At 36.2% G+C, this 12,054-nt stretch overlaps 1 protein-coding gene across 5 annotated transcripts in view; it reads left to right on the forward strand.

Moving 5' to 3' along the window:
- The window catches only part of PTGER3 (prostaglandin E receptor 3), a 211,105-nt gene that overhangs the window by 71,267 nt on the left and 127,784 nt on the right, over positions 1–12,054 (forward strand). For 2 of the 5 annotated variants that reach the window (XM_055084519.1, XM_024119889.3), the window contains 2 exons: positions 3,220–3,311; positions 5,798–5,872. The exons of 1 other annotated variant lie outside the window; for it this stretch is intronic. In XM_055084519.1, coding sequence (XP_054940494.1) covers positions 3,220–3,311; positions 5,798–5,801 — 96 coding nt within the window. In that variant the 3' untranslated portion in view covers positions 5,802–5,872. Of the gene's footprint in view, positions 1–3,219; positions 3,312–5,797; positions 5,955–12,054 lie in introns of those variants that run through there. 2 more of the 5 variants (XM_007110931.4, XM_055084517.1) reach the window with 2 other exon arrangements.

Genomic DNA, 12,054 nt, shown 5'->3' on the forward strand with positions numbered 1-12,054 from the left:
GTACATCCTTAATAAGTCACTTGCATACAAGCCCTTGGCTCAGGGTCTGCTTCTGGGAATACTCAGCACAAGACAGTCCTTACTTATTATTCGTTGATTCATTCATTGATTCATCCAAAAAAGTGCACTGAGTGTCTAAGTGCTTTCATCCCAGTCCAGTGAGTTAGAGTGATATATAGTTAGGTGAAATGTAACCATGGATATTCTCAAGTATTATATGGGACATACAGAGACTACACATTTCTAGAGTCTTAAGATAAAAGAAACTTAAGATATGAACATATCATCATGCCTGATAAAGTGATTTCTACCTAGTAGGTTCTTATGTGTGCCAAAAGATTTGGTTAGTCCTTGGCCTCATAATGTTGACCACTGAGGAGAGCCAATCATTTCTTAGAATGCTGTTTTACTCACAAACATTTATTGGGCTTTTGCTATGAATCAGAAAGTGAGAAACTGACACACTCATAAGTATTGGGTTTGCCAAAAAGTTTGTTCAGGTTTTTCTGTAAGATGTTACGGAAAAACCCAAATGAACGTTTTGGCCAATCCAGTACAATATAATGAGATAATTACATCTTGAATAATGTATATGATGCCATGGTAATATGATAGAAGGAAAGATACTTTTCCAAGAAAACAAAAGACTGGATCTTGGAGGAAAAGTACAATTGATTCTGGACAGAAGTAGAGAGAGGCATTTTAGAAAGAGAATAGCAAACTCCATAGTAATTAGGTGTAAAAGAGCATTGGCAGGTTTCTGGAAGTGTGAGTAGTTTACAGGATTGAATCAAGGGTCACACGAAGAGGAGAAGCAGGAGGTAAACCCAGAGGTGGAGGTTGGAACCACTCAGTGGTGCACCTTAGGTACTTTAGAACTTTATCCTGTAGCAATGGGGAACCTTCAAAGATGTTTAGGCTTTGCCAAGGTTTGCCTTGGAAACAATACGAAGGATGTGTTAGAGAAAAGAAAGACTCCAGTCAGAAACACTAGTTAGTTAGAAGGCTGTTATTAAGTTAAATCAGATATAATTTCCAATATCCAACCATTTTTGATCCAACAAAAATGTGAATTTCATATAGTTCAGATTGATACACTGGACAAGAAGAATGAGGGTGAGAATCTGAACAATGACATGAAGACTGGAGAGAAGGAGTGAAATAAAAGAGACAAACAGGAGAGAAAATTGTCATGAAATGCAGGGGCAGAGTAAGCTGCAGAATTAGGTGTGACCGTGAAGCAAAATTTTGTAATGTGAATGACGGAGTGAATCACGGAGAATGTCCATAAGGGAGATGGGTTCCACCAGGGGAGGGGTTTAGGGAGTGGAACAGGGCACCATACCACGCTTCAGAACTCACAGCTCTTCACCTATTACCTTGCAGGGCCTCATTTCTCTTTAGTTCCTTCTTTTCCTGCTACTTGACATTGGACAAGCATATGATACCCAAATGCCTACTGTTATATTTGCTCTTAAAGTTGGGCCAACAAATAATGCAAACCCAAGTGTATTTACTTAGTTAAAGCAGTCCTCTAAATGAGAACCTAAGCAGCATGACAGCAGGAAGAGAAACTTAGCAGTCATCTAGTGAAGGGACCCAATCTAACCAGATTGCTCTTTAACATATGAAGGGTCTTCTCATACAGGGGCCCACAGGGGATTCTGAAAGTCTCAGAGAATGAAGAGGAAGAACTGTTTTGTTTTTCTTTTCTACTTTGACCTCGACTCTGACCACTCTTCCAGATCCACAATGTTTCTATAAAAAGTGTCACTGAACATCTTCTGTTTGCTCTGAAGTAGATATTGGCCAAATTATATGTTTTTGTTGCAATGAAGACATGTCATTTTATTGTCCTTCAAGTAACATTGCCTTCTTAAAACAAAAAATTGTCTATTTGCTTAACACAGTCAAGAACTGGAGAACCACATGTCTGTCTGGACATTTTATATAATGTCACGCCACTTGGGTTGGACATGCTATTTAAGATGATCTTAACTATACTCTTGAGAAAAAAAGGACTCTACCAATCTGATAAAAAAAGACTGACTAAGGATACATTGAATTCAGTTTTTTTGTTCTTTATTGTAACAATTTCTTATAAGAATTTCATTTCACTTTGCTAGTTCTTGTAAGAGAATTACTAAGAAATGTATAAAAAGGAAACATTTTTCAGGTATATTTTCTTTTTATGTATTTCAACTTTGTTGGAATGTGTATATTTCAATCTTTTATTGCATCGAATGAATTTAAGCGATTATTTGTAGAATGCTGTTGAGGGATGGGCCTCAGGGCAAATTATGCAGCATTGTTCATTCAGGCCACAAATACTTAACGGACTGCCACCTGTGTGCCAGGCACTGTGGTAGCTGTTGGAGATGCAGTGATAAGCTAAACCAGGCATGGTTTCTGCTCTCATGAAGCTTGTAGCCTAGAGATAACAACTCGTGTTAAACAAATAATCACACAAATAACTAGTCATTACAAACTACAATGAATTCTTGAAAAGAAAATAGTGGATCACACAGTGGAAGACCAGTCCTGGTCAACGGGGTATTCTCTGAGGAAGTGATATTCCAAGTTAAGACCTGAAGGACAAGTAGTAGTCAGCCAGGTGATGAGGGAATGGAAGAGCACTCTGGGTAGGGGAAGCTTCAGGTGCAAAGGCCCTGAGGTAGGGAGGAGGATGACCCTGTTTGCGATGTTCCTGGACGGCTAGTGTGGCCTGAGCACACGGTAGCAAAAGGTTCAAAACAAAGCTGGAGTTGCAGCCGGAGGCTAGATCAAGCAGATAATGTTAAGAATTTTGATCTGTACCATAAGAGCAACAGGAAGCCACTGAAAGCTGGAGAGTGGTTGAATTAGATTTACCTATAAAGATCATTTGAAGTCAGTGAGCTTTCACTTGGCATTTAACAAATGCTGTGATAAATGCTCTAGGGCTCCCGAAGTCACATTAGACCCGATTTCTGCTCTCAAGTAATGTCTGGTGTGTCAGTGTGGGAAGAAATAGAGTGTGGGTCAAAGCCCAGAGGCAGGAATGAGACAGTCTCGGGGAGATAATATCTAAAACATCTTTGTTTACTCGGTCATAACCGATGGGCCTTGATGTATGAATTGGGGCTCTGCTGTTTTTTAAAAAATGTTCAGGGAAGTGTCATCTGATGAAAGGAGTCATAATCAATAATTCGTCCACTGAAACCCTCTGTCTGTTCACAGATCAGGCACCACACAAACAACTATGCATCCAGCTCCACCTCTTTACCCCACCAGTGCTCCTCAACCTTGATGTGGAGTGACCACTTGGAAAGGTGAGATGTAGAAGCGATCTGGATCTACAGCTTAGCCCTCCCCCATCTCTCTGTTCTGATCCGAGTTCATGTTACAAAGGCAGAATATCTCTAAGAATTAAAATGCAAACTAAGCACACACATCTGATTAAGGAGGACTAGATTCCCCAGAGGAGCTACTATTGTTTTTTACAACTTCACTTACATTTCCTCCAATTAAGAACTTTCTGAGACTGGCTCCAGGCTGCTCTTGGAACTGACCAACACTCATGTAGTGAAAGAGCCTGCACGTCACTTACTTTTCATAGTAAGAACAGTCTCCAGGAGTATTTCTTAAATTTTTTTAAAATTGAAGTATAGGTGATTTACAATGTCATGTTATTTTCAGGTCTACAGCACAGAAAATTCAGTTATACATACATATATATATAATATATATATATATTCTTTTTCAAATTCTTTTCCTTTATAGGTTATTACAAAATACTGAGTATAGTTCCCTGTGCTATACAGTAGGTCCTTATTGGTTATCTATTTTGTATGTAGTATTGTGTACCTGTTAATACCATCCTTCCAGGAGTATTTTAAAGCTAAGTGACCCCTGTTTTGCTTAGGCACCAGAACTCAGCATGTTCACCATATGTTTAGCACACTCTTACTTGCCCTTTCAATTATATCTGTTTTGTATAAAACATATACTTCAATGAATGAACATTGCAGAAAGCAGAACATAATGCCAAATGTGATGCATGTTTGGTCAGACTAAATTTCGAGCATTAGTTTCCTCCCTCAGACATTTCCTTTTAATATTCTTGTTACTGACTGTAGGGTTAACTGAATGAATAGTCTTCTGTGTATCATTGCATTGTGTGATCTTTTTTGTTTTAATGAGAGCATGTAAAAAGTTTTAATTTATTTTCAAAGATAGCACATGTCTTTTCAAATAGGTTGAACTCTTCATTTTTAATGGAAAGTCAGCATGTTCATTTTATTTCATTCCCTGGGTACAGCTGGGTACAATAGCTCCTCTACTCAATATAAGTTGTTATGACAGATGTGGACATTCAAGCAGCTCAATTTCTTTGACCATTTGTTCTCCCATAGTGGCAGTAACTGAGAGATAATCACTTCTGTTCTTCAGGGCAAGATCTAAATGTGTTTTTCAATAAATACTGTGCAACAATGCCCAAAGGATAAGAATAAGCTGGTTGCTTCTGAAACATACCTCAAAAATCACAAGGCCAATAAAGTTTTTACTCAACTCACTTTTATGATCTTATATCCTTCCCCTGGATATCTGCCTGTAATATACATATTATAGGCACTGTTTTGCTATGAACACAGATCCCTTGGAAAATAAAAGAAGGGAAAGGAAGGGAGATACACATCTCATCTCATTATTGGTAGGTTCATGCTAATCCCACTTTCAATTTTTTAAAGTAAATCTTATCATACTTCCCCTCATTATATAAATAAGCCAGGCTCTCTATAGAAACTTTAGAAAATAAAGAAAATTAGAAAGAAAGGCAACTTACTAAACTCTACTTCCACTACTCAAGAAAAACCCACCATCATTTTAGTGTATTTCTCTCTTCATTTTCCCCTACACTTTCCTTGATTTAGTTTTACATACTTATGATAATATATACTCATTATTGTGTCTTGTATTTTTACTTCATTTAACATAAAATAAGCATTCCTTAGATTATTTACAAATTATTTTTAAAGTAACTTTAATATTTATGTAATAGCCTATTAAAAGAATATACTATAGTTTACTTAATCATTAGGTGTGTTCAAATTTGGCACCATGATGAATAGAGTTGTATCTATTACCCAAAGATTGAAATGCAGAATTTAAAAAACAATTTGTGATTGTTTTTACCAAAAGTATACTTTAAGGAATAAATAATATATAAATTTTTAATATTCTTGAAAGATGCCTATAGTGTGACTGCTTTCAAAAAGAATTACTAGAGATTTAAAATTTCTTCAGCAATGTGTGAGAGTTTCTACTTTGCTTTATTCTAACCAGCACTGTATGTTATCTTAAAACACACACACAATACTGTGTTGGTTTGATAGGAGAAAAATTGTATTTCATGGCTCTTTTAATCAGTACTCTTCCTGATGTTTTTAGAGTGTGGTTATATACTGATTAGGGTTTGTTTTTAAGGCAAGATTATTTGACCATTCAATGTTTATACAATTGATATAGTTTTATAATTTGATTATTCTTCTGGATTACAATCTTGGAAACCAGAAAAATTGCTCAGAATGAAAGCATACACTTAGCATAATTAAATGATCCAGAGGCTTACATGATCCAAAATCCAGAATTATTTAAATTGCTTTTATTTACAAAACACAGATGTAATTACTTCAAACCAGAATGTTTTGATGTCTAAGACATTATATTTCACACTTACATCTTAGTCCTCACACCATACAAAAACAAAAGTATTCCTATACATGCTTACTATATCTTTTTCTCTTTATTCTAACAGATAATGAAAGAATGGAGTTGGACTTTTTATTGCAATTCCTGCTTCCCTGAGTTTGTGTATTTCTTCCTACCTGAGAAGGAGAATTTTATATTTTGATTTGGATTGTTTCTTCTTTTTCATCTTTTTAAAAATTTTAATGTTTTTTCTTGTCAGTAATATCCACTGAGACCAAGTTTATTACTGTAATATGTGTCTTTGAGTATTAAAAATTGGTTTCTGGGACTGGATTTTGAGTATATATTTAAGAAGCTGGGCACGATTGCACAGATGGTGACTGGTGAAAAAATGAGAAAAAGAAAACCCCATCCTTCAGTTTTCCCCCAACTTCAAACGCTTATGTGAATCTCAACTGATGTGGCTATCTTTACATTTTATGGTAGTTTTGATTTTACAATATGAGTTTGAAAAATCAGTAAAAGTTTTTGTCAGTGAAAAGTCAACTTACTGAGAGCAAGAGTTCAATTAATAAGACATAAACTTCATGAGATAGAAAAGGATGCCAAATGAAGGCAGGAGGGTACCATGATCAAAGATATTTATGCAAAATGTGTGATTAATGTTTTGGAGATGTGTTCTTCTGGGCTAAGCTGGGAACTAAAAGTCCTTAAGTCTGTATTCTGGTTATGTGTCATTTAGTAACTCAGGAATCAGCATAACTGTTATTTCTCTGTCTTTGAAGACTGAAAGGTGTGATGCAATGAAGGGCTGTCTTGAAATGTCATAGAAAATAATAATGAAGCTAAGGGGTGAACTGTTGAGTTGGAGCATTAAAAAATCCAGGTGCAGCCTCTGATCCACCACTATCAATTCAGCATTTCTTACAATTTCTTCTTGGGTGGCATACAAAAGACAAAATTAATAAATGACATAGTTATCAACTATCAAGTTTTGTTACTTTTTTAAGAAATAAAAGGGTCTAGTTTGTCTGAAATAAGAAATTCTGTGAACTTTAAAAAAATACTTTGAGTCATCTACTATCTCTCAGCTGATGTGCCCCTACCTGCTCATAAATTCAACCAACATTTCTTTCTCTTGTCTTTCTTTCCCATTCCCCTTCTCCTTCTTTTCCCTCACGCCATTTACTTAATTCAACACATATTTATTGAGTGTCCCTTCTTTAGGCACCTAAGGGCCATGCTGTCACCTACGAGGCTATCTTGGAAAGAGATGATAATATGGTATCAGTAGTTTTGCAATAGGAGCCTATACTGTGACTCTATTGTCATTTCTGTCAATGAGATGAAACCAAAATAGTTGAATCATTCCTTTTGGCTAGTTGAACCAGTGTGAATTAGCTGCAAACTAAAATTATGTTCATTAAATATGTATCGAAATTCAAGCACCATGTAACTGGCACGAAACTGATGCTGTACACAATCCTGTTATGCAGGTTTAAATTCAACATATTTTATTGAGCAAGTAGAATTTGCAGACCATCATAGGAATATCCACACTCCTGTTACCTCTATCTGTCCATCATCCAGCTACGTGGTTGTCTAGCTGTCATCTATTTACTATTTTATTTTTACAAAAGAGGGTAAGGTTTGCAGAGGGCTTGCCCAATGTCACTTAGCTAACATAAGTAGGAATTCAGATCCAAGTTTAAGTTTTTTGATTCCAGGTTTACTGTTCTCCCTACAGCACAGTGAGATGTGAGACTTATTACAATGATATTCCATTTATAAGACAATGTGATCTAGTAATAAAAGCATGGGTTTTGGACTCAAACTTGGATTTAAATCTGGCTGTGCCACTCATTAGCTCTGTGAACTTAAGAAAGTTAATTAATTTCATTTAGTCTCAATGAATTAATCTGTAAACTAAAGACAGTAATACTTACCTGTGGGGTTATTGTGATAAGGTACGTAAAGTGAGTGTAACACGATAGGTACTCAATAAGTATTAACTGTGATTAATTCTTTATTTAGACTTACCTCCAACTGTATAACATGAGTTCTCACTTTCAACTATAAACTGGCTTCCTGACTGTGTGGGTTGAAATGTCATGGACAGAATCAACATTATGTAACAACAAATCCCTGGATGCTATTCTTCTTGATTCTAATACCTCATGGTTATTTTTGCCCACACAAAACCTACTCATCTCCCACATGTTCGAATCTCACCTCGTCCTTAGGCCTTGGACAATTTAAGTACAGAAGCCCCTCCTTATCTGTGATTTCAGTTACCAGTGGTCAAGAGCAGCCTGAAAATATTAAGTGGAAAATTCCAGAAAAAAACAATTCATAAGTGTTAAATTGCATGTCATTCTGAGTAGCATGATGAAATCTCCTAGGGTTCCGCTCTGTCTTACCTGGGACGTGAATCATCACTTTGTCCCCCGTATCCCACTCATTAGTCTCATGGTAGCCCACTCAGTTATCAGATCCACTGTTGAGGTTTTGCAGTGCCTGAGTTCAAGCACTTAATAGGCTTTTTACTTAATAATGGTCCCAGGGAATTCCCTGGTGCTCCAGTGGTTAGGACTCCACGCTTTCTGCCACCAGCCTGGGGTTCAATCCTTGGTCGGGGATCTAAGATCCCCCAAGCTGCGAGGTGTGGCCAAAAATAATAATAATAATAACAATAATAATAATAGCCCCAAAGCCCAAGAGTTGTGATGCTTGGCCATTCGATATGCCAAAGAGAAATTGTAAAGTGCTTCCTTTACGTGTAAAGTGCTTCCTTTAAGTGAAAGTTCTCAATTTAATAAGGAAAGAAAAAAAAATATGCTGAGATTGCTAAAATCTACATAAGAAGAACTCTTCTATTCTTGAAATTGTGAAGAAGGAAAAAGAGCTAGTACAATAGCTATTGGTTATTATCGTTAATCTCTTACTGTACCTAATTTATAAATTAAACTTTAAAAGAGGTACTTATGTATAGGAAAAAACATACTATATATAGGATGCGGTACTATCTGTGGTTTCAGTCACCCACTAGGGTCTTGGAATGTATTCCCTGAAAATAAGGGAGGACTACTATGTCTTTGTTATCTGCTTACCTCTCTCCACAGCTCTGAAGTTATATAGTGCTCATTTCGATAATTACTGTATTATTCCTTAAATATTTTCATTATGCCTGTCTTTTTCCCTTGACAAAATTCTATTTCATGGCTGACAGTCACATTTTTTTTTTTTTTCTTTTTTTGTTGTACGGGGGCCTCACACTGTTGTGGTCTCTCCCGTTGCGGAGCACAGGCTCCGGACGCGCAGGCTCAGCGGCCATGGCTCACGGGCCCAGCCGCTCCGCGGCATGTGGGGTCCTCCCAAACCGGGGCGCGAACCCGGTTCCCCTGCATCGGCAGGCGGACGCGCAACCACTGCGCCACCAGGGAAGCCCGGACAGACACATTTCTTATATTTTCTTCATGGGTCTCGTAGCACTAGTACAGTATTTGACACCACAAAAAATGGGCTGTATAGACCTGGTTCCTGACTACATATAGACCTATGACTTTTGCATTGGAAGAAATAAACTCCTGCCTACTTCTACCAACATTCTATTGCAGAGCCAGTGATTTCATTCAGCACCACTGCAACCCAGTGTGAAACAAAATAAACAAAAGCAAAAAAATCCAGCTATGCTGTTCCCAAAAGAGGTTGGGACAGGGTAATGTGAAGAGGCATGCCAAGCCATGCTGAGATCTCAGAGCCAGGGCAAGGAAAGGAAACAGGGAATATTAGGGTTAGAAGACTGAGCTTCCATCAGAAGTTATATTTATCCAAATTCTCCCAAGGAAGGAGGAGAAAATTAAAGTCATTATCTTTTGTATGTAAATGTGTATATGTATCTTATAAGGGGACCTTGGTCCACGAAATATATGAAAATTCAGACAGTGTTGAATTGGTCTACATTTTTAGTGTCTACAAGAATGACTTTTAAAAATTAAATAAATAACGAAAAGTAGGTTATAAGGAAACCATATAAGCTACTTAAAAGAACAAAATTTTTTTCAACATCTTCAGTAGTTGGAAGCACATTTAAAAGAAGTCTGTTGTTAAGATAATTGTAATTATTCAGACACCTTAAGGATCTGAATAAAATATACCTTGCTTGATATGCTTTTAATTAATTACTATGAATACTTAAATGCTTAACAGCTGTCTTAAAAAATATTTGTGCTTATGTGTTTCATTAATCCAGGCTTTTACTAAATATTTTAATTCAAAATATGTCTAGGCTTACCCCATGGATTAAAATGTTTCTCTCTTTATTCATGTTCTAAGACTTTATTTTATTGTTATTGTCTGAAATGCTTTTTTATATAAAAATAATTTGTACAATATGCATTTTTAAGAGCTTTTGTAGTTTTTTTTTTTTTTAATACTCAACCATATTGTAAGCCCCTCGTGGGCAGGACCTCTGCTTTTGTACCTACAGAGCCTAGCACTGTGGTAAGCACATAGAAATTGCTCAATAAAAACTTGATGGCAAGTCTAAGTGGCCAGACTGCAATCTACATGAGTGATGCCTAAGACACTACGTATGCACAATATGGTGAAAGGTAGCATTTAGTTGACAGTTGATTCTTTATTTACTTTTCCTCTTTGATGTGCTGTTTCAGTTGGTCTTTAAATCTGAGTGGTGCAGAGAGTCTTCTTTAGACTTCTTGAAGAAAACAACTGCAAATATTTGTTGAATATGGGGTGATTACTGTTAGAAAAAAAATAAATGAGATAAATAGAAACTACATATAAAACTAACTTGTCTTTTGGTTAGCTAAGTTATTTCTTACGTTGGTATATGAGCTGAATTTTACTACACTTAGAAGTAAATGAAGGTATTGCTGAAGATATATAGCCTGTGGAATAAAATGAACATAATTTGCACATATGAGGGCAGTAGAAAATTTTCATTTTATGACTTTTTTGAGCAAAGTATAGTGTTTTCCTTTTCGAAATAAGTATACCAGAGCCATAGTAAGTGAATGACAGTCATTAGCTGATTTCTTAAAGAAAGTTAGTGGTTGCTGATCATGGTTTTTTATCAGTGTATTTAACTTATAATTGAAACATTAAATCTTTTTAAATGCTTTGGAAATAGACAAGAAGTACTTATCCAGAATTACTTAGAGAAAATAATAAAGAATAAAATTGCAGGTATACATAGAAAACATGAGAACTTAAGTAATAAGCACTAAAATACTATGGCACAGGAAGGGCAGAAGAGATTATACACTAAAAAAACACAATGCCATGTAAAATACAGGGTTAAACCAAACAGAGACTACCAATAGAAATTCAGGATTAAAACAAAGGGATGTAAATTTGTTATAAGACTAGACAAAGTATGATTTAGTAATAAGTGCTCCATAACTACTTGCTGATTGTTGTTGTGGTGGTGGCAGAGGCTCCTGCTTCTGCTGGTAAAGAACAGAAATAGATATTCAAGCAAAATTAAGTAAATGTCATACTAACAGAATTTGGAGGGAATAGGGAAAATATAGTAATATTTTTTAATAAGACTTTGGAAAAAAATTAAAGATTGAGTTCATCTTCTTTCTATATATCTAACCCTCCTTTAAGTTCTGTTAATCCTACCAGTATTTCTCAGTTCTCTTCATCATCACTGCCACGTTTTAAATCTATGACTCCATCATTTCCCATCTGAATTACCCCAGTAACCCATGTCCTGATTCTGGTCTTGGGCCCTTTAATCATCCTCCACATCTGCTGTCAGAGTAATATTTTGTTAATAAAATGAAAATCTGTTTATGCTATTTTCCTTCACAACATCTTTAATCTTTTCCTATAGCCTTAGGGATAAAGTTTAAACAACTTAACTTAGTCTATGGGGCTTTCTACAATCTAGTCTCAGCTGAGCCTCTGGTCTCCTCTTCCACATCCACCTTGTTTTCCAGCAATGCCAAACTGCTGTCCAACCCTTTTGTACTTTCCTCATAATGTTCCTTCTTGGCTGGATACTCCCGTCTCCTCTTCTGTACATGATTAATCCTAACTCATCTTTCATGAGTTTCAACTCAAGTACCACTTCTATCAGGAAACCTTCCTGTTGATAAAACGTCCATCTGTGTTGTAATTTGTTGGTGTATTTGCCCATCTTCTCTGCTAGCCAAGGCAGGGATATGTTTCTCATCCCTGAGTCTGGTGTATGGCATGGAACTGGTATTCAATAAGTCTTCGCTGGTGAAAGAAAGAACAGAAAGAAGATGTGAAACAATCAGCAGTGAGACTTTGAGCAAAAGCAAAAGTTCAAGATAATTCAAAGTCCAAACTGTCTTTATGTTACTTAAA

This window comes from Physeter macrocephalus, chromosome 4 (genome assembly GCF_002837175.3).
Source record: "Physeter macrocephalus isolate SW-GA chromosome 4, ASM283717v5, whole genome shotgun sequence".
NCBI lineage: Eukaryota > Metazoa > Chordata > Mammalia > Artiodactyla > Physeteridae > Physeter > Physeter macrocephalus.